The 23,283-nt window shown below is 45.5% G+C and overlaps 1 protein-coding gene across 1 annotated transcript; it reads right to left on the reverse strand.

Annotated features, from left to right (window-relative positions):
• Positions 1–399: 399 nt before the first annotated feature.
• On the reverse strand, positions 400–19,049 carry si:dkey-14o18.2 (neuronal pentraxin-1). The gene is made up of 6 exons (XM_037090503.1): positions 18,937–19,049; positions 8,742–9,937; positions 4,617–5,493; positions 4,055–4,305; positions 2,448–2,627; positions 400–1,642 (listed from the first exon to the last, which is right to left on the reverse strand). The coding sequence occupies exons 2-6, from the start codon at positions 9,456–9,458 to the stop codon at positions 1,433–1,435; spliced, it is 2,235 nt and encodes a 744-aa protein (XP_036946398.1). The 5' UTR covers positions 9,459–9,937; positions 18,937–19,049; the 3' UTR covers positions 400–1,432.
• Positions 19,050–23,283: the final 4,234 nt, after the last annotated feature.

Below are 23,283 nucleotides of genomic sequence, written 5' to 3' on the forward strand. Positions count from 1 at the left end.
ATCTGAGTTTGAGTCAGTGTGGATTAGGAATATGAGAAACAAACAAAACATAATGAACATTTTTTTTCCTCCCAAAGACATGCTTTATAAACAAACCTGGGGTCCAGAAAGTGCTATGTACTTATAAATTATTTACAATATGAGAAACGCCATAATAAATATCTTTTTTTATGAATATATATAATTAAAAAGAAACACATTTTAATTATGGGATATAATTTACATGTACAAAAACCTCTTTTGTTATAAAAACAGGAAGGTGCATCTACAAACAGTTAGCGTGAGATCAATAACGTCTCTTTTTTCATCTTGTTAGCTTCTCTGAGCATGTGCAAATGTGTGTGTGTGTGTGTGTGTGTGTGTGTGTGTGCCTCTGCCACGTGGTTTGAGCTGGTCAGAAATAGGCAGGATCGGATCAGTTGTCCACAGTTAAGTCCCGCTGTAAGCCGCCGGGGTGACATGAGCATCATGGCGGCTGACATGTTGATGGACGGTAACGATGGCGGTCAGGTGGCTCGCGGCCGTAACGTGTCATGGCGGACAGTAAGCTGCGGCGCTCTTATGTAATGGACAATCGCACATCCACTCCATGTTTTTAAAATTCTGCATTGACAAAATGCAAGTTTACAGTCATGGAACACGTTACACTGTTTTTGTTTTCTTCCTACAAAAAAAAACAACCTGTAGTAGATTTTTCAATATGAAATACTATTATAAAACAGTCAGCCCAAACCTTTTCTCTGTATTAAAAAAAAAAAAAACAAACTCCTGCAGCAGTGTTATTCCTCATCTCCACATAACAACGATCAGATATTTGTTTGTCAGTCATTTATAAAGGAGGATGAATCATCACGGTCCCCATGTGGCTTTTATTTGTAAGCGGTCTTGTGCCTTTTCAGCCTCCCTTTCACCTCCCGTGATGTTTATGTTGCTTGCACACCAAAGAGAACAAGCTAGTGCAGGCGAGCTAATGGCAACAAGCAACCTTTGGACCCGATCTGCTGGAAAGAAATCCTATTATGTGTGGTGGATCTCTCAGAGCAGCTGTAGTCATGACCACACAGCCTGCAAATCCAAAGCCCTGCGCTCCTTTTGAGCCTTCAAAGTCGTCCTGCTGACAGCGTCAGAGTGAAGAAGTGTAGGTGGAAGAAGGCAGAAAGATCGAACAGGAATGGCAAAAATATATAGAAAAAAAAGCAGAAGAACTCCTTGCTCCATCTGCTGCCCGTGGCTGAGCTCGAGTTATTAAACTTCTGCAGACCGATATGACGAAGAACCAGAGCGAGAGATGAAATAACTCATTTCCTCATCTTTGATCCATGACAAAATAACATTTTTCCGCTCTCCAACTTTCTCTGACATGAACACATAATCCAAAAATGTGAGGATGATGATGCTGCAGCTCTTGACGTGGGTGGTCTGGAGTCAGTCCTTAGTGGCAGGGGTCAAACGGGAGCTCGGCCAGCCCTCCGTGGAGCTCCACCGACTCCTCCGACCAGGACATGACATCACCGATGAGGTGGCCTCCGCAGGTCGCCTGGCCGTAGATCTCGCTGGGCGTCAGGACTCTGGACCAGAACTGGAGATCAGCCAACTCCCCCATGAAGGACTGAGTCACGTCGAAGCGGCCTCCCATCGTGTCCTGTGAGAACAAAAGATTATGGATGAGTTCAGCTGACTCAGAACACATTTTATTGGACCACCGTTTGCACAAAGTCTGAGCCCATGTGTGAGTCGAGCAGGTCACTGTGCCAAGAATTCACAGCGAGCGAGTGTCGATCACGTTACATATGAATATGTCCGAATCCAAAGCTACCAAATCAATTCTATCAAAATCAGAAACAGGAGACCTCAGACATGGTTGAATGAGTTGTTTGAGAAGAAGGTTTATTCAGGACAGAATCCAAACTTTGGAGCAAACAACACAATAAATCTCCATCTATTGCTGTTTATTGTTGAGCTCTGGAATCTTTTTTATTCTTTTTTGGGGTGAATACTGTTGAAACCTGATCCTGTTTTTCTTTTTATAGACAGTTGTGAGGGCATAAAACCATCTGTTGATGTTTGGATAATCATGTCGCGTTGATATCAGCACCACAACAATCATCTTAAACCAAATAAAGTATCACCGGTTGATGAGAATGGACACAGACAACAGCAACTCTGGACAATGTCTGCATCTGTTCTACGAACATTTTCTGGAGTCAATATGTGCAGAAAGGCTAATGATTGTAAGCCTGTGGTGGTGAACTTTATTCTCTCCCATGAAAGTCTGATGTGCTAAATGATGAACCACCCTCAAGACCTAAACCATTACATCACGCCTTGCTACAACATTATTCCATAGATCGGCATGAAACCTTGTAATTGAAAAACTTTCTGAAGATGATCGTGTTCGTAGAACTTCTAAACTTCTAAACCGTCTGACAGGAACCTGGACGTCTTACCTGCTCCTGGCCCAGGATGAAGGTCCCTCCTGATTTGATGGAGTGCCAGGACGACAGGTTTTGCCCTGAGCCTTTCTTCACCCCGTCCTGGTAGGCCTCCCAGTTGCCATCGCGTGTCGACCACGTCACGCACACGTGATGCCACTTCCCATCCGTCATGGTTATCGGCAATGTGACCGCCTAAACACACAGGTGGAGACGGACAGGTAGTGGTCAAAGAATATATTTATCAAGGGCAAAAAGACTTCTGTGATGCTTTGAGTACATTTCCATATGATAGGTTAATAAGATAATAGATCCCTGACCTGACACAAGATTTCTCCTTGATCAAATAACCTTCATTATCATCACATCATCATCAGCGTACATGCAGAAAAAAGTTTCTTTGTTTATCCGGAAAGAAAAATAAAAAACTGGAGGAATCTAAATCTCTGCACAAATTAGCGCAACACGAGAATCTCATTTCTGTTCATCCTTAAAAACTCTACAAGATTCATCAAGGACGGATGAATCTGCACGTCCAAGATCATTTAACTGGGTCATTGATCGGTTTGATGACTGCCAAGTGTGTTACTAGAAAGAAAACCAAAACAAAACAGACATGACAGTTTATCCCTCATGGTTAATGTCACTCCTGCAGACAACTAGGCCACTTAATTACATTTAATCTGATTAATGACATTTGTTGATCTGTTCGTCGAGCTCCCTGCTCACAGTTCTGGGGCAAGGAAGGGAAAAAGACAAATATCTGTCGTCTGATTACGAGAAAAAGGCTTTCAGCTTTTCCGAGAATGTCAGATTAGGAGGCCAACAGAGTAACTGACTAATTTGTGTGTCAAGAATCCGTGCACGAGTGTCGCTTAAACTGAGATGTCCACAATTGTTCATAAAAGGAGATTATAGCCACGAGGGGCTCAAAGTGAGGAAAAGCCTAATTATTTCTTAAAGCCTCTGATGAACATGCACAGATAGTCTTTTCTGAGCCACAACCTCATTTGTAGGTCTACAGTTTCATTAACCCCAGCATGTGATGGAGCAGGCCTTGACCTTTGACCCTTTAGATATAATATATCATAACATAATTATCTTATTCTATTAGATTCCTGCGTAAAAGTCATACGCAGCCCGTGCTCACTCCAAACTTGTCATATACAGCAGCCTAGTGAAAGTCTGAGTCCAGGGCTGGTTGGATCGGCCAATTAATGGACCTTCACCTCAACGAGCCGGGTTTATGTCCCGAGAGTGAAGAGTTAAGAGGGATTTGTGTGATGTATGACATAAGTAAGTAACCTATGTAAAAGACCTAACTCACGTTAAGCTGATGTAACATTACGTGACATGACTTAACGTAGTTATTTCAGCCTTGAGTATCAGCTTTTAGTTTTTGTGCATATCTGAACGGTTTGTCAGCACACTTTATTTTGAAAGTTTAACCCAACGTTACATTTCACGTTACTCCTCTTTAAGAACTTAAGATGGAGTCTTTAAATCTTTAATATACATACGAACCAGTGTCAATTTGTAAAAGCTTCGATAAGAGTTTAAAATTCTTGACATATTTCTGTCTTTTAAGCCTTCACGTCACTTTTTCTTGCATTGCTTTTTACCTTATCATTGATCAGCAGCTCCATGGGGTTGCTGCCCCACTCGATGAGCACCAGCTCATTGGCTTGTCCAGGTACTGCGTAGGAGAAGGGAGTACCGAGGCCGGGACCGGAACCTGCTTTCAGCCACAGGCAGATTGTCAGGGCGAAGATCTCGTTGACCACCGCCCGCTTCATTCTGCCGTACATGTAGTTGGTCCTCATGGGGAAGTCGAGCAGGAAGGCAGTGGGACTCTTTAGCTTCTTGTGGTTTCCTGGTGAGACGAGGGAAATTTAGGTTCAGGTTGTGTAAAGTGGCCTACATGTGCAGTTCTGCCGCCCTAACAGGATGCAAAACTAGGCCTAGTTAACATTAGCATAGAAATGCTAACAACAAATGGTTAGCTCTCACCACAACACAGATTATAAAGTGGAACGTAAAGATTGTAGAATATATTGTGATTTTATGGTTTTAGCTGCCTATTGTTAGCTAAAGTTAGCTTGTTTGCAGATGCAGACAATTAGTAGGACAATATTAATTTTAGCCAATAATAACCGATCTAATGCTACAAAGTACCGTGTGTACCATGGTCAGAGCTGTGGTGCAGTTGGCTGATCACTGTTTCCAGCTTGTTGTGTCCGGCGCCCCGCAGACTCGTCTCTTTGCTGCTGAAAGGCAGACGCCGCGGGTGAGTATCGGTAATGTGGTCGCTGTCATGGTGGTCCGTGCCGCGGCGGCTGTCATGGTGATCGTCGTGGTGATCATTGTGGTGATCATCGTGGTGATCGTCGTGGTGATCGTCGTGGTGATCATTGTGGTGATCATCGTGGTGATCGTCGTGGTGATCGTCGTGGTGATCATCGTGGTGATCATCGTGGCGCCCAGGTCTGTGGTGATAGTCGTGATGATAGTCGTGGTGGTCATCATGGTGATCATTGTGGTGGTCGTAGTGGTGGTCATTGTGATGGTCATCATGGTGGTCATCGTGGTGGTCATTGTGGTGGTCATCATGGTGGTCATCATGGTGATCGTCATGGTGATCATAATGGCGGTCATTGTGGTGGTCATCACGGTAGTGGCTGCGCCGGCTGCCATGAGGCCGGCTGTGGTGGGAGTCGTAGTGGTAGTCATGATGGCGATTACTGTGCCCGCCGCGATGGCTGTTGTACCTGTGGCTACTGTGGTGGTTGTTATTATGGCTGTCATGGTGATCCACACGATGGTGGTCGTTGTGGCCGTTGCCGTGGTGGTCGTCGTGGTGGTCGTCATGATGGTCGTCGTAGTGGCCGTTGCCATGGTGGTCGTCGTGGTGGTCGTCATGGTGGTCGTCATGGTGGTCGCTGTGGTGACCATTGTCATGGTGATCTGTGTGGTAGCTGTGCAGCTGCTCCTCCAGAGCGGTGATCTTCCTCTGGAGGAGTTCTCTCAGGGAGCTGGAGTAGGAGCTGGAGGAGTTCCTGGCCTGTGGAGGCAAAACAGACATTAGTCAGGATTTCTCGCAGGTACTGCACTGTAGGATTCAGGTGGATGCATCTCAACATGCACCCACCCAAACACTGTGTCAAGTACACCGTCATCATGGTAACATCACTCCATGATGGCAGAAGCTCAGCCAGGAGGACGACGTATTCTGACAAACTGCAAGACCTGCACACGAATCCCAGTCAGATTCAAATTCAAGTGCTGGATCCATGGAGGCCCCCACCATGGATCAAACCCGGATTTCTGGCACCAAGCCATTCTTGGCAGGTGTTTTAGGTCCTATGGGTTGCAAAGTGGAGCCTCCATGGATCAGACTTGTTCCAGAACATCCCATGGATCCTCAACTGGATTGGGATCTGGGGAGTTAGCAGGCCAGGTCGAAACCTTCAAGCTTTCCTTCCCCGTGCCATTCCTGAGTGGTTCCCCTAGTGTGTCAGGTCACATTGTGCTGTTGGGCCAGCAAACACCTTTGGGGAGGTTTCACTGACAGCAAGGATAACAAATCCTGTAAGTGACACAATAACTGAGCGAGCTTGTTATGCTAATGTGGGATACAGGAAAAAAGCTAGAAAGAGGACCATGAGATGGGTTTGCTTGATGCTCTTGAGGCCAAGAACGAAAAACTCTAATCTTAAAGAAAATGAATAGATTTTGAAAGAGCCATACGTCGTTTGCAGTAAATGATATACAGTGAATAAGAATTATGATGTCATTTTAAGTTGCATGCAAATATTTGCCCCTCCTGCCTTTAAACCCTCCTTCCTAGTCTCCCTTGCTCATCCTCGCCTTCCTCACCGGCAAATCCGGCTTTGTTCCATGCCAGCGCACGCCGCGATTAATAGCCTCGTCAGGGAGGATGAAGCTAATTGAAGGTGAGGCTGGCTAGCTCCCCTCGGCGCATGGCCAGAGGCTGGTGGCGTAGACATCCTGTTAGAGGAGGGAGTGACGGAAGGTAAATCCTGGCTCCGGTTCTGTTTTGTCTCACACCTTTGAGGGAGATTGAATGGGATTTCTGGCAACACTTTCCCTGTGCGTGGCCTGAGACCACCTGCGCTGATAATGAGGCTTTCACAGGCCAGCGGGCAGCAGGGTTTTAGTCTCGCAAGGTGACACCAGCATCATTAAATGTTGTAACACAAGGGAGACGGCAGAACCACATGTACGGCTTGTTTTAGGCGCAGGAACACAATTTGGAGGATGTATTACTGACAGTACTATCACATACTGAGAAATATCTACAGATTTCAAGCTGCTAAAATTCTTGGAGAGCAACAACAGGCTCAAAAGTTCCCAGGGAGCCCTGATATGGTGCTTGTTGGGTTCACACTGAAATCAATCTCTGCTAAAAAGTAAATACTTTCTTAACATCTGGATCAGTGCTTCCCGGGCCAGTCACCAGAATAAAAATGGTGGCAAGACCTGGGTGTTTTTAATTAAACTTCTCCATCTCCAAAACCAGGTATGTTAAGCCAAAACATAATATTTTCCTAACCCCAACAAAGTGATTTAACCTTTAGAAACTTAACCTTATGACATTTTGAGTTTCTATGTGTGTGTTACAGAAACATCCATTGCATAACTTCTGGGTTGTTTTGGCTTATGGTAGACTTATGCTGACTTGTAGGCCTACTTGGCCTGGTTTCTGCGTGGGAAGCAGATCCTTGATCCCAATGCGATTAACGAGGTTGAATAAACATCACTGCACAAATAACGATACTGTGATCTAATGATCTGGAGATCTTTGCCACAGAGACCGGCTCCCTCCCTCTTCTTCCCCTCGCATCCCCCGTCCACCGCTAAGCCTCACCTGTCGCCCTGCATCATGTGATAATCACATGGACACAGCTGCTGTTTTAGATCAGGTTGAGTGCTGATAAACTTAGATGAGCTCAGGCACTTACAACCAGGAGAGAGAGATAAGCAACTAACCACTGTGATGTTAACTTTATGTGTATGACGATGACTGGTGGGTCTATCATGACGTTTGTGCGTGTTTCTCCTCAAACTTTTGAATATTGTGTCACATTTTTGTGATTATTCCAAACTACAGATGTGCCACTACAGCACCAACACTTGAAACAATCAAACAATGGCCTCCTCATGAACACAAACAGTATTCTGCGGGTTACCACGTCTTCATGAAACACGTCTTTCTCACAGCATTTTGGCGGCAGACTTCACTGGCAGCTTATACGACGGCTGAGCTTGTGACCTTCAGTGACGCAGGATACGACCCCAATTAAGTCAAACCTTTGATAGGCTTCCGCCTCCCTGCAGACTGTTCAGGCTTTTCTTTTGCAGAAACATTACTAAGCATTTTAAAATGTGCGGCTGCGCTGCGGAAGGCGTACGTTCTCCATCGGGAGCTTTTACAGAATGTTTACCCTTTTAACCTGAAACCTCAGAGCTTTAATTACAGCCGTATGAATGTGTTCAGATAGGAGACGGCGCCGTGCCCCGCTTGAGTTTCTTATAGTAAAGAGAATACGTTCATGGATTAATTCTTAAAATATAAAATGGGACAGCTTTTGTCAGAGTCGAGAGTGTGAGAAAGAGCAGAACCACAGGGTGGTAAATCAATGCAAAATAAAAATGCATCGACCATTTCTCTTTGTTTGGATCATTTAATTTGCATCTGTAAAACTTAACACTGTTATAATTGGTTATTTGTGTACTGCAAACACTCTGCAGCTCTACAGAACTCTTTACACCCTGAGGGGCTGGAAAACAAATGCAATGTTTTTGTTTGACCATTTCCTGAAACCTTTTTTGGGCTGAAACTCAGAGAAAGTCAATACTGGAGCAGTGAAATGAAGCCGCTTCTCCCCCTGCTAGGCCTTGTGTTGAACTTGTGTTGAAAAATGTGCAGGTGTCGGGAGTCCATCGATTAGTACACATCTCTCCTGGCACAACACCGACTTTTCATTTCAGTTTTGGTCTTTCTTAAAGCGGCATCTTCCTGACCAAGCTCTGGGCACTTTCCAAATCCTGCACACCTGACTTTGGTTGACAGAAGTAGCTTATTTTATCTTCTTATCCCCAACAATGTATTTCATTTCACAGAACACTATCACCTTCTGTTGGTAGTGTCACCTATGTTAATGTCCCCAAGGCTTATTTAAAGGAACAGTTCAGCCAAAATTCAGTAATGACCTTTTTTTTGCTTTAAAGCTCCGTAAATTACATGAGGCCAACTTTTGAAATGAGAGGTTATTATGTTGTTCTCACCTGCAGGTTCTCCAGCCTCTCCTTCAGTGTCTGCAGCGTCTTTCCCGTCTGTTCGGGGGAGAATGAGCCGTGTTTCCCGTACGACGAGCCCTTCCTGTGGTGCGGGTCCGACCTGTGGCCGCCGTGGGAGTAGTGATGATCGTTGCTGTGGTACGCCGAAGGCCCGTGATGTGATGATGACGACGATGGCGGGTGGTGGCTGCTGTGCTGCCCGTGGTGGTCGTCATGGGAATCATGATGGCTGTCGTGGCCATTGTCGTGGTGGTTGTCATGGTGACCGCCACTGTGGTGACCACCGAAGCCCTCGCACAAGGTGAGCTTGGCGGTGAGCTCCCTGATGGTCTCCCGCTGGTCCAGGATGGTCTCCTTTTGCCTCACAAGGCTCTCACGCAGGTGCAAGATGGTGGCTTTGGCCTCGTCGGACATCATGCCTCGCCGGTTACCGCTATTGTGGCCAGTAGTGGTTGGTCCATGGGGCACAGTGGGTGGAGAAAAGCAGCTGGGGTCTGCATCTGGGGGGATTGGAGTGCAGACAAATTTGGGGCTAATGCCATAATCATACTCTATGCCAGGCAGACTGCTGGCTGCTGCGCATGACAGGAAGTAATAGAAAATGAGAGAACGAAGGGGGAAGATGAACCCCAGAGGGGCTCCGACCCATTGCTGCTGCCTTACAGACAAAGGCATGAGGCTCAGAGGACTGACGTCTCTGGCCATATTTTCCTTGATAACTGACAGTCCTCCCGGGCCTTAGCTTTGGTGTGACGAACACCATGAATGGAAGTCATACGTGTTGGATTGAAAGATGTTGGGGAAAAGCATGTCAACAATAAAACTGCAGATACAATCTCCTCCCAGACAGCATGGATCCCTTTCAGAGGACAAAAAGCAGAAACTCCAGGGCAGTATTCCAAAAGTAAACAAAGGGTGCTGCCAGACTCTTTAACTGTTTGCCTTTGAGACAACCTGGTGGTTTCACCAAAGGTTTCTTGGCTCCATGGCAAGTTAAAGACCAGTATTAGCTGTGCTGATCGATCCCGATAAGTCCATCTGCCGTCTTGGGAAAGAGATGTTGGCCCAACGCCAGCCAGGTGATCTGTCTTGGCTCCAAGGACCTCCTGCGTTCGACAGCCAGCCAAGAGTAATCCCTTTAACTTCGGCTTCTAACCAGCCATCGGATCATAGACTGCTCTTACCTTTGAGACAGAGAAAGGAAAAAAAGATAAGGTTAGAAAGACATCGAGAAAACAAGCAAACAGACTGGATCTTTGATCGACTCGAGTATTTTCCTGTTACTGAGTGTTGTGCTAAAGGAAAGCGGACCAAACGAGATTTAGAGGCAGATAATCTGGGTCACGTATAAATAAAAGTGTAGTATGGATAAATAGCGATGGATTTAGATTGTTAACAGGAAGCGAATGCGTCAGCGAAGGGGGATCTCCATGACAAACATTTCATCTCCAATTATCAAATCGCTCCTTCAGTCCGTCAGCACTGAGCCGGCAGACAGTCGTGACGGCAGCAGGCGGGTAAACAGCGCTGAGGGGGAGGCCGGTGAGGGTGAGGGGGGGGAGCGGCAGGAACCAGAGTAATGAGATTACATCCAATTAATCTGCCCCCTAAACCGCAGCCCGGCAATTCACATAATGAAAGCTGGTTTTTCATTTGAAACATGGGCGGGCCTGCAGAGTCCAGCCGCTCACACCGGGGCCTCGTGAATCAGTCGCAGAGCTCGTCCGCCCTCAGACGGCAGGTTTATTGGTTATTTAAAGGCAGCGAGGGGAGACAAAGTCAAGCGTGTGTCAGTGGAGGAAACCCAGAAAATACTTGTTGATGTCTCTGGTTAGACAAAGCTGCAGAGTTTAATCACATCAGGAACTGTTCCCGCGAGGTGGAGTGGGCAGTCCGTCCCCACCTCCGTTAGTCTGCATGTTGAAGTGTCCTTCTGGGCGAAACACTGAATCCCAGGTTGCTCCACCCAACCTGGATACATTTATAAGCTTGTGTCAGGGAAGAACAGACGGCAAGTCAAATATGTCGATCAATTGATGGTACGCAGCCGGAAAAAAAAGGAATATAAACGTTAATGTCGTCTCTGCCCCTGAAAAGCACTTAAAATGGTCTAAATCAGGCCTGTTTAGCTACTTTCTTTTAACTTAATAAAAAAAAACTGAGGTGCCAAGTAGCCAAACACTGTTGGACATGTAAAGCTTGAAAATTATTCCGCTTTGTTTGTTAGTTTTGTTTTAAAATCAAGTTTAATTTGTGCATCATGGGGACAGATTTTATAAAATTCAAGGTGAGCAACACTGAAGTGGTCGCAAACGTATTCTGTTATACACACTAATCTTGAATAATCTATTCAAATGTTTATTGTTGGAGGAAAAAAAAAGTAAATTTCGTCTTCTGACTGAAACTGGTATGGAGTCCTTACAAAGTAAACTTCCATCTGTGTCAAGATGAGTCATGCTGGGCGGTTCAGCCAGAGAGCAAGACGCGAAGCCAAGAAGAAGTTTCAGAACACACAGGACGCCGTTCCCTCTAATCTTCTTATCTCCACAGCCGATCGCCAGTTCAAGCACCCGCAGCAGCCGCTAAGTCCGAAACACCGAGAGTCCAGCACCGACAACATCGAGTCTGCACGGCGTCCAACTTGTTGAGAGTTAAACAGGAAGGACTGATGCCACCTCTGAATAAAGAAACCTGTGTCCTTGTTTTGAGTGTTCGTGCTAAGCTAAGCTTCATGTTTATTCAATCTGCCTGCAAGCACCGCTGGATTTCTCCAATATCCAATTAATCAGAAACATATATGCAGGACTGTTTCATGGCCATGATCAGTGACTTCCTGGAGTTGTTGGTCGAATGTTTCATGTTTATGTGTCTTTTACACATTTGCTAATTCATGATGGTAATTTGTTGCTTTCTGTTGGAGAATCATCACCAAAGACGGCTTGTAAAGGTGTAATAATACTGAGGAGCAACAAACTTGGTTGAACAATTGTCCAAATTCCCATTTTTTCCACAACATGTAATCAATTCTGACATTTTGTACCTTTAGCTGACAATTAAGATCATAATGACACTAAAACTTTAAAGATTTACTATGCAAGATCAATAAACACGTGAGCCGCCAACCTAAAATATTTAAAGACGGGACGCCCTACAAACGTGGTATTTTCCTCTGGATGGACGTGGTTTTGCAGGACGCTTCAGCGAGCTCCATCACTGAACATTTGTTTCTGAAATACTTTGTGTTTTTAAGCTCATCTGTGCATCGAAGGGCTGGAAGTCTTCTGCCTTTTAAGACCATTTTGTTGGATTTATCACAAGTTTTCTGCTTGAAAATCTTTTGGAAAGGATTTAATGACCAGAGTTTGTGTCCTGCAGGCCGTTAGACTTTGTTTTGGCCGTTTACTTTCATGACTTTACACGAGTTAATTCATTGTTTTAGTCCCCAGGTGATGGTCTCAGGTGAATATCCAACAAATCCTGCACCTGATGCCTTTAAGAAAGAAACAAAACTGTGTACCGACCACTGATTTCTAAACCGCCCGCGCTCTGACAACAAGCATATGTTGTTTTTCTTCTCAAAGTCGGAACGCTGAGTGCAGTTTAATGAGGCGTTCAGAGATGTTGCCTGCAGCCAACAGATGAGGGCCTTAATCTGACAGTGAGCCCCGCTGTCTGATACTTAAAGGCAACATTAGGAGGAGATTTGGGAGACATGATACCTCAGCGAGGCACGAGGCGTCACACATGAGCCCGGAGAGCAGCACCGCTTCACGGTCAGCGCTAAACCAACAGCGCCGGTGCTGCTTTTAAACCCGACTCATCACACCTCTACAGTGACTTCACACCACAAACCAAAGTATTACATGTTATTGCTTTGTGTCTTTTTATGAAATCACAATTTGTGCTTTCTTTTCTTTAAATTTCTGTCCTTCAGACTTCTGACTGAGGCTCCCGGTGACCCTCCAAGACGATCTGAGCATCTTACCTGCTCATGTTTCCTCCTCTCAAGGGTGACGGACTAATAGGATTGGTTGGGTTTAATGCTGTTTAACGAGGGATTGGCTGCAGGGTCCCGGTCCTGCCACCACCCCCCACCCACCCACACACACACACACACACACACACACACACACACACACACACACACACAGGGTCAAGCCATTGTTGTCACACGTGTCACTGTGGAGGAAGAACGTGTGCGTGGTCATCGCTGTGAGGCGATCGACAACAAATATGAACAAATATCACATATTTTAGGAGGTGGTTTGCAGTTTTACAATTGCAAACGTGATATTAAATCACTTGGAGATGAGCAGCGTCGAGAAGACTCAAAGTTCATATTCGTCACAGTCGATGACAGCGAACGCTTTTTGGATTTTCGATGCGTTCTCGCTAGATCTCCCTCCACTACACCTCCGCTGGCCTTCATCTGAGTCTGCATGTTGACATGTGTGTTGCACGCAGTCATACATGTGCATGTTCAGCTCGTTAAGACAATCCCAGCTCCGCTAGCTCAGGTCACATATCCAGGTTCACTGGATATACATCCCACCATGTGGCCTCGCAGCTTAAAGACGCTCCTCCTCCTCCTCCTCCTCCTCCTCCTCCTCCTGCTCCTCCTGTGGGGGGACCTGAGCTCATCTACCCTCCTCACGCGACACATCACATGAGTCAGCCCTCCCCTCCACCCCTCCTCCACCCCTCCTCCACCTGCTGCCCTGTCAGGTGCTCCGGCCGTGGAGGTGAGTCATGTCTGCCCTGAACGTGACGAACCAGAACAGCGGACGGCCAAGCGACACTTGTGAGGACTGATGGTGCTGAAGGTGTCGTGACATCATGTGTCACAGCCACGAGTCTTAATCTTCAGGTGACGGACTTGGACGGACGTTGAAGTCCTGCCGCCACGCAGAACAACGAGAAACGGCTGAGTTTCATGTCACTGATGCAGATGAAGACGCTTGAGAGGATTTATGAGTCTTAATTTCAAGAATAATTGTCTGTTAACTGTTAAATATCCTTCCTCCTCCATATATGAACCTTTAGATATGTCTTGATAAATGATAAAAAGTCCCCAAAGTGACTCCTGTCTTGCTTCACACAGTGATTATGATCCCGGCTGGTCTTGAAATAAACTCCAGACTCCTCTTCGTCTAAACTGAGGAAAACAGAAGCCTTCAGACTGCGACTGATCCTGAGAACCACCAGGCTTCATCACCACTGCTGCACATCAGCCACAGTCAGCTCTGAGTTAAACCAACATTTAACTTGGAGTAACGAGAAACACAACGACAGCCTCGCGGTTCAGACTCGCTGAGAGCTTTCTTTCATCTGAAACGACGGTTTCGTTACCATGATATGCAAAACGAGAGCCTCCACAGGGCGAGTCTGAGGCTTTAAAGTTAGAAAAATCTCTCTTTGACGTCCTCTCAGCTCTTTGTATCTGTCAGAACATCCCGATAACAGGCGACCATCTGCTCTCTGCATCGTACACAAGCCGAGGCTTTTGTTCAGTTTGACAAAGTGCGAGCTGTTTCTCCTCCACGCAACTAACACTTTCATTTCTCAGAGGGAATAAACGGGTTCAGTGACCTCTTACTTGTGTTCAGTGTGAGGAATTGTTGGAGAGGGATTTCCTCTGCGAGAAACTTTGAGAACTTTAGTTTCGAGGACTTCTACTGTAGATGCGAGCGCAAAACTTTTTATTGGTGCGTACGAGTTCAGTATGTACACGTTTAACGACGTGGAGCGGACAGAACCAGGCATGTCAAGTCATAACGTGACCTGTTCCTGACCCGAACCACGTGGTTATTGTGCCTAAAGGTTCATTTATTCTCATCAGATGGAGCTTTCTGTCATTCATTCATGTTTTCTGAAAGCAAACAGATACAGATCAAACCGAGCGGCGCCACCAGAAACGTGTGGTGGACGGTGTAGCCAGACTCACGACGTTGCTTCCACTCTTTCTTCTTCCATCAACATCATCACCAACTCCTGCTTTCTTAAAAAAGCGGACATATTGTTTTACCTTGATGCCAATGTAAAGGACGCTTCAAACGTAAGGGGAAAATAAAGTTGCCTTTTTTTAAAAACTGTGATAGAATTAATTAATTTAAAATCGTGCTCCTTTTGCTCTGATGCAGCATGAGATCTGCAAAAGTGACCAGAAACTATTCAAGTTATTAGATAAATAAAGCGAAGACTGTAAATGTTCCTCCGTGACTAAAATGTTCTTAAACCTCCGTCTTGAACCCACGCCACATAAATATACACACTACTATTATTTCCACTATTTGTTTCTCTCAGTGTGTTTTTGGCAGCGGATCAGCTGCAGTCAAGTGTTCCCGTTCCCACAGATATCCGTCTAAGTTGGACCTGTATCGATTTCCTGACCCTGCGAATAAAACACACGGCACACCTGCTATTTCTGATGAGCGCTGACAAACAGCTTGTAGCGTAGAAAACAGACTTCTGTCTTCTCTTTCTGTCACCAGCTCAATTAAAATCAACTCTCCTCTCTGAACTCCGATCACGCCTCACATTCACACAGATAAAAAAAAACCCAACAAAAAACACGTAATTACAGTTGAGCGCCGCCCGGGTCGACAGCCGTCTGCCGCCGAGCCGCTAAGTGCCACGTGCACCGAGTGGCTCCGCTGCACCTTTGTCCTCGTCGTTTCAGTGCAGCTTGATGTCGGTAATTTTCACAGAAGTGGAGCACTTTAAACTGCATCCATTACCCCGAGCAGACGACAACAATGAGACCTGTCGGGGACACGTTCTCTCAGATCCCCGCTCTGTTTTTCAGCGTTGCTGCGTTAGATAAAGTCCTCCAGAGAACAACGTCCTATAATGATATAAATTCTGCACCGTACGTGGACCCAGAACAACAAAAGCAAAGCTGTGTGTCTCTGCATTACTCAAGCACACTGTAACAGGAACATTTTGAGGGAAACTAAATACTTTCACTCTCTGGATTTATAGGAAAACTTCAGTTAGGAGTCACTCTACAGATTACATGCTGCAAAAACGACGAATATCAGTCCTGGTTATTGGACGGGCCGATAATCAATCAACACATACAGGATTCTAAATATATGTCTCATGTTTTGTTACATAAGTATTTAATATTGGGATATTTTTAAGTACTGTATGGCTGACTTTCACTTTACCAAAGTGATATTTTAAAACGATATCTTTAGTTTTACTCAAGAAAGACTTTTGTTTACTAAAACTTTTGAGTTTTTTTTTTTACAGGTGGTCTTAAAAGTACCGAAACGTGACACTTATGTGTATAAATATATATAAAAAAGTAAAGATATTGTGTTATAACATTACTTTGGTGAAAGTGAAAGTCACCTATAGGAACAACAACAGAATTGAAATGTCTGATATTAAATGTATTTGAGCATCAGAGGTTTCTTTTTTTTTTTTTTTTAGTTTCTTCCCTCAGCAGAAAACTTTCCAAAGGTCACATTTTTCTTGAAGGGTTCCTGCAGTGGAGCGATCATGAAGACGGGCAGGATTTATGTTTCCTGCAGCAACATGGAGAGAAGGAACGAATACCTGAGCTGAACTCGGGCCTCAGTGAACTCTCGAGTTTGTGTGAGTCAGAGGTCGCCGCCATCCTTCACACTGAGGTCGACCGAGTTGAGTGGCCAGAGACGTCCTGCCAGGCCGAGCGGGAATACTTGCGATGCCTCTGAAAGCTCTCGGGCTCAAGAGCAGAGAGTGAAAAGACAAACAAGCGAAGGTGACAATACGCGGGATTAGAGCGAGCACGGCACCGAGCTCGGGTTTCTCGCTGAAGGTCTCCCTTGTTTGGACTCTTTAATGAGACGTCGTCTCGTAAGCAAACACAAGTCAAACGTCCTGTTTCTGATTCTGGACGGATCTGAACGATCCTTCCGTCATATCGCTCTGCGCAGCGCTCCGTAACTTCACTTTAATGGGCACTTCATGAGGTGATGACTCTACTCTATTTTAATTTGATCGTCTGTGAAGCACTCTCCTGTTACAGGTGCGAGGATGAAGAGCGCCTCACAAATAAAAGTTCAGCTGTGAAAAAGCTGCTTAATTTGAGGACGACAGCAGATATTAAAAACACAGATCGACAACGCTGAGGCTCAAACACACTCGGTGATGAACTTAAGGTCATCGTTTTCAATCTACAAGGTGATTTGTTCACCATCCATCAGGCGAGGAGCTCGATCACTCTTCAGTCTGAGATAATACCATCATTTATCTTGATTCTCGCGAGCCGGCGTCGTGCTTGTCATGCGGCTGGCGTCTGATCTGACGGGCTGACGGATCTCCTCACATTCTCTCGGCCTCCTGTAAGCTCTTCTTCTGGCCTCGCTCGCTAATGAAGACGAGTCAGACCAAGGTCTCAGCGCCGCACGTGGCCTCGAGCCCGTCAGCGCCAAAGTCTCAGCGGGACTCAGAGGACGAGTAACTGGGCAGGAGGCAAAAGGCCACGACAACAACAGAGTCCAATCTGTTGTACGACTAAAAAACTATTTGGTGGTGAAAAGACCAACTAATGAACTTGATTACAACAACTGTTCCCTTTCTGCAGACTCACAACATCAACTATCACAAATAATATGCCATGAAGAAGAAAAAGCTGCTGCACGACTTTACATCTGAGTGTCTGCGTGAAAGAGTTTAAATATAATGACATAAATAAGAGGACGTGATTGTTTGTGTGAACTCTGGAGGTTCAGGCGTATTAGGCCATCGCATGAAGGTTAAAGACGAAGTGTCAAACACATCAAGATCTTAACTGCACGTGAGTTTAAGCTCATCAAAACGCCACCGAATATTAAGCTGAAGGAGCGGCACATGCAGAGGTGAGGGGACAGGTGAGGGGACAGGTGAGAGGACAGGTGGGTGAGGGGACAGGTGAGGGGACAGGTGAGAGGACAGGTGGGTGAGGGGACAGGTGAGGGGACAGGTGAGAGGACAGGTGGGTGAGGGGACAGGTGAGGGGACAGGTGAGGGGACAGGTGGGTGAGGGGACAGGTGAGGGGACAGGTGGGTGAGGGGACAGGTGAGGGGACGGGGACAGGTGAGGGGACAGGTGAGAGGACAGGTGGGTGAGGGGACAGGTGGGTGAGGGGACAGGTGAGGGGACAGGTGAGGGGACAGGTGAGAGGACAGGTGGGTGAGGGGACAGGTGGGTGAGGGGACAGGTGAGAGGACAGGTGGGTGAGGGGACAGGTGAGAGGACAGGTGGGTGAGGGGACAGGTGAGAGGACAGGTGAGAGGACAGGTGAGGGGACGGGGACAGGTGAGGGGACAGGTGAGAGGACAGGTGAGAGGACAGGTGGGTGAGGGGACAGGTGAGAGGACAGGTGAGAGGACAGGTGAGAGGACAGGTGAGGGGACAGGTGAGAGGACAGGTGAGGGGACGGGGACAGGTGAGGGGACAGGTGAGGGGACAGGTGGGTGAGGGGATGATTTTCAATGATTTTCATCTTGTATCAAAAACACAAGCATCAGCAGTGTGTTGTTACAAGATTTTAGTCTTTTCAACACAAATCAACATCAGTTCATCTCAGTGTGACGCTCATGTGGGCAAACACGATTCAGTAATATCGTTTCTTTAACCAAACCTGCTCATAATCGACTGACACACACTTGTTGAGCCATAAATTATCTGTTCCATCAGAAAAATGAGAATCACAGAGCGACAATAACAAACAAACTAAACTTCAAGTTTGTAGTTTTGAACTTTGGTTCAATCTGCTTTTTAACATCCTGAGGCCGAAACTTTATCTTCATTTTAAGCAGAATAAGTTTGTTGCTGCTCGGCTACAGGTGCTGAATGTACATGTCGGCTGTAAGCTTGCAGATTATGGGCGACTGCAGCCCCTTGAGAAAATCCTCATATGTGCATTACATAACCAAAAGAAGCTCATCTTATACTTACATAATAAATAATATGAAAACATTTCCCCCCTCCAAAAAAACCCAGCAGATATAATATCAACATCGTTCCGTCTCCAGCAGCATTATTCACTGGAAACAAACTCAAGTTCTCGAAACTTTTTCTGTGGTTTGATTGAGAAGCTTTTGTCAAGTTCTTGGTGAAAATAAAAGTTTCAAATCTCTGCGTTTGTTTGGATTTGAAGAAGAAACAACGAATAGTTTGGAGAGAAAGAAAAACAGAAAGTTTTCTTACCTGCCCGCGAGTTTGACGTCTCGGAGCTGGTTAGTCCATTCAGCACACTGATCAGCTTGAGCAGGAGGAGGATCGGCTTCAGGTGGATAATTTTAACTCCCTCTCTCTCTCTCTCTCCCTCTCCCTCTCTCTCTCTCCCTCTCTCTCTCTCTCTCTCTCTCCCTCTCTCCCTCTATCTCTCTCTCTCTCTCTCTCTCTCTCTCTCCCTCTATCTCTCTCTCTCTCCCTCTCCCTCTCTCTCTCTCTCTCTCCCTCTCCCTCTCTCCCTCTCTCTCTCTCTCATGCACACACCTCTCTGATGCATATTCAACCACACCGGGCTGATGGCTGCCATTTTGTGTCACCTGTGGACCCGTGGTTCTGAAGTTCAGCGCCAAATTCATCTGCATGTCTCAGAGAAGTTGTTCCTCTGTGCGGGACGATGATTGATTAGTGATTTGTTTCGACAGGAGGTTTTTAAGATTAACGACATGTCATCAGGTCGAAGCTGCTGTTCGTTATCAAATGTACATTTGTGTTTCTGTTCTGCGAACACGTCTCAGTGTCTCAGACTAAAGGAAAACACCAGAGCTGGGTCACACTGTATTTTGGAATTCACCTCAGTCAACTTTGGCATCTGAAGTGCTTTTAATTGAAGCTTAGGTTGAGCCGTTGGCCTGGACCTGCCCCGTCTCCCCCCCCGCGGATCTCAACCACACCCTCCTATCTGCTGCCTGGGAGACGGACCTGCACCTCCTGCCGAAACATGGCAGAAAACTCAGACAGGAAAAGTCCCACATACCCGATTGGCTGCAGGACAGACCTGCTAATGATGCAATCAAGACGAGACAAATGAGCCAAAGATGTGATTTAAGAGAAGCAGCTGGTGTCCTGAAAAGAAAAGGCTCAAGTGACGGGAACCGCAAAAATACGAGATTAGCGGCACAACTTATCTGTAATTAGTCTGAATGTGCTCTGTGGAGATGTTCTGATTTATATTTGACTCTTATATTGTCAACACAATCATGTAAACAGTCCAGGAGGCGACAGAACTGCACACAGAGGAGAGAAGGTGGACCACGACTCAGGCAGACTCTGTTACAGTCGTCAGGAGATGTGCTGCTTCTTTTCTTGGTATCACCTCAGTATCACAGTTCAGAGGCCTCGAGCCAAGTCTCCATAAAATGTTGAGTGAATTTTAAGCAAACTTTTGAAAGTTTGCATCAAGTAAAGAATATCAAATTGTGAATCTGGTGCGTTTGTCACAGACTGAACGAGGCGACGTGATGTGACGCGTTGTGGGCTACGTGGCTACGTGACGCGCTAATGTGGAAGCCGGTTCTCCCGTCTGCAGCTGATCAGTCAGGACAGCTGGACGTTCGCTGAGTTCATCCTGTTTTTAATCTGTTTCCATCAAACATTCTGCACGTTAACTCTGATTCACAACAGACAAAAACCACCTCGAGCGAGCGTACGTGAACTTTTTCCTCAAAATACTTGCTGATTGGTCGGAGAGAATTGTTACGACATTAATCACGTTCTCGTTCACCTGACCCAGATTCTGCGCTGCACAGAACCGTGTGGTGGTTAAATAACATAAATGCAAACATTTCCTGGCCGTCGCTCGTTGTTCCTGTGTGTTTGTGTTGCACTGAGGATGATGTCACGGCAGCTTCACGGGGCTGTTGCCATGACAATCAGCGAAGAATCCCACCTATCAGGAGGGAGCACCAGCTGCAGGGGAGAAAGCACCTGGCACCTGAAGAGAGTCGAGTGGAGTCAAGCTGTACCTGCGCAGGACCGCGGTGTGAAGAGCAGAACAGGATGGTTCTGGACGGTTTGGACCCCTCGTGTTGGAACGAAAGGTTCACACACAAACGTCTTTTATGATGAGCAGCGTTTTGGCACATGAGAACTCAGAATTTACATTTTTACAATAATGATAAGGTTATAATACAACCTTGTGAATTAACAAGATGTTCTCAGAGGAAAATAAGCTGTTTGAAGCCAGAAACGTGGCAGGGTCCGCCAAAGAAACCCCCAAAATAAAAGAGTACTTATTTATTTAGTTTGTCAGTCAGTCCAAGACGATCTTTCTCTTTCTTCACCAACACTACACAGTGCTTCGTTAAAGGTAAGTCAGTGATTTGTTGATTTTTTGGGGGGCGGATCTGTGGTCACATCTGCCCTAAAACTGCATTCTTATCACGTTGGTCCGTCTATAGTTGACGATTTATAGTCTATAAATGGGGAATATTATAAATCCAAGAGGAAGACAGAGAGAGATAAAGGTGCTGATATTACTTACTTCACCCTTTCAGCACCGTGAGATTTATTATCAGTACACAGCTCAGATTCGGGAGGTCAGTCTCTGGCTGGTTCTTCTCCAACACGGAGTCATTTATGAAGGATAAAGGAGAAGAACTGAGGGTCAGGCAGGGACCAACTCATGCAGATGTAGTTTCAGGCTCTGACAGTGTGTTTGTGTTCAGTCTTCCCCCTCACGGAGCCTTCACATGCATTCAGCTGTGGGTTTGTGCATGTAGGTGTTGAGTGGTAGTGATAGTAGGAACAGCAGTGTGGAAGTTAAGTGAGTTTCAGTCTACGAAATAAAAAGAAAAAAGAAAAAGAAGTGAGAAGCACTCGGAATCAGCGTGACTTGTGTCTGTGTTGCATGCTGGTCTATTTTCTGCTGCTGCTGGTGGGCGTAGAGAAAAGCTTTCTGCGTCTCCTCCTCCCCGATGGATTTCATCTCCCTCTACGTCTGTATCGGTTGTAGCAGAAGAAGAAGAAGAAGAAGAAGAAGAAGAAGAAGAAGAAGCCATTGTTCCTGTTGCTTCTCCATCACATGACAGTTACTCAAGCCGACTTCTGATGAAGAAATCTGGAATTAAACTCGCTGATGAACGACGTGACAGTTACTCCAATCACATAAATTAGCATCTTAGCATCAGTGCCATAAAACTTTTTTACACTTTGCATACATATTATTTCCTCATAATAAAGTGGATATATTATAATATTTGGACCTAAATTTCCACAGTGATCGTGCACAGATCTCATGTAGCTTCTCTTCTGACTGTATTTCCATATATTTTCTTAAATTAAGCGTATAAATGTCCACAGTTCTGTATGTGATCATGATGTATAGAGTCCAGTATGAGTCGTCCTTGGGTGACACGTTGGTCAGCAGTAAATATTGAACATCTTACATGCAGCTCTGGTCTTTTCTCTCAGCTTAAGCATGTTTCATAACCCCGTGTGAAGCTGACCTCGTAACACCGGTGCAGGCTTAATCCAGCTTCTTTTTCTTGGCTCTGACCTGCAGTTATTCTGTTTTTTGTTTTTTTTTTAGCTCAGCTGAGCCACTGAACTGCATTTATTGTCACCTTCAGATTAGGTCATCGTAGTAAAGCCCCGCAGCGCCGAGAATAGAAGAGAGTGTAGTTAAAAAAGAACGGGATTGTTGGCTGTTATGTGTCGACGGTTACCGACGAACCTGCTGTGATCTCATTTTAAACACATTAAACACTGCAGGCGTCTGTTTACTGTTAATTCCACACAGGAAATGAAGACTAAACTGAATCATTCAGACACTAAACATGGGTCCTCCTGGGTTAAAGTTCAGTATAGTTTCTTCTGGAGGTATAAAAGGCCTAAACTTTTTCTGATAGCTAGCAAATTAACACTGTGTCACAGTTTTATTTATATGCTTAAAATACAGTCGACACCTACGTGTATCTCAGGAGGGACGTACCTAAAAGAAATGGTCTTCAACATACAAACTTTAGACGATGTAATGGAAGGAGGCCTTAGAAAAATGAAATGAAATTGCATGCTTATTATCTTATCTGAAATGTACAAGAGCTGCGTCATGTTCACAAAAAGAGAAGAGAAATTAGAAACTACTGAAAACATGGCGATTAAAATCACAGAGCTGCATGCTTAACGTCAAATCTGGGTAACAAGTCATGATGATCTTAATCTGTGCAAACCTGATGACTCCTCCTGTTGGCCAGCGAGCTGATCAGTGTGTCTAATTGTCATAATTTCCCTCCAGAATCAGCGCTAACAGAAAGCTAATGGTTCTGATTTGTTAGTTCACATTTTGTGTCGCAAGCGATTTTTTCATTTTGAATAAATTGTGCTTTGAAAAAGCGTCACGGTTACTTCATAAAGTTGACGGAGTTGATCGGCTGCGTGTTGCAGGAGGGAAAAGTGAAAGCATCTCTAAGTCTCTCAGACGTGAAGGTCATTAACCTTAAGCCCAAACAAACCCACTGCAAATTACCATCTTAAACAGCTTTGAGTGCTGCAAACCTTTATAGTCAAGGCCTAGAAAGCTTCTTACAGGTGATAATACACTTA

The sequence above is a fragment of the Acanthopagrus latus genome, chromosome 3 (assembly GCF_904848185.1).
Source record: "Acanthopagrus latus isolate v.2019 chromosome 3, fAcaLat1.1, whole genome shotgun sequence".
Lineage (NCBI taxonomy): Eukaryota > Metazoa > Chordata > Actinopteri > Spariformes > Sparidae > Acanthopagrus > Acanthopagrus latus.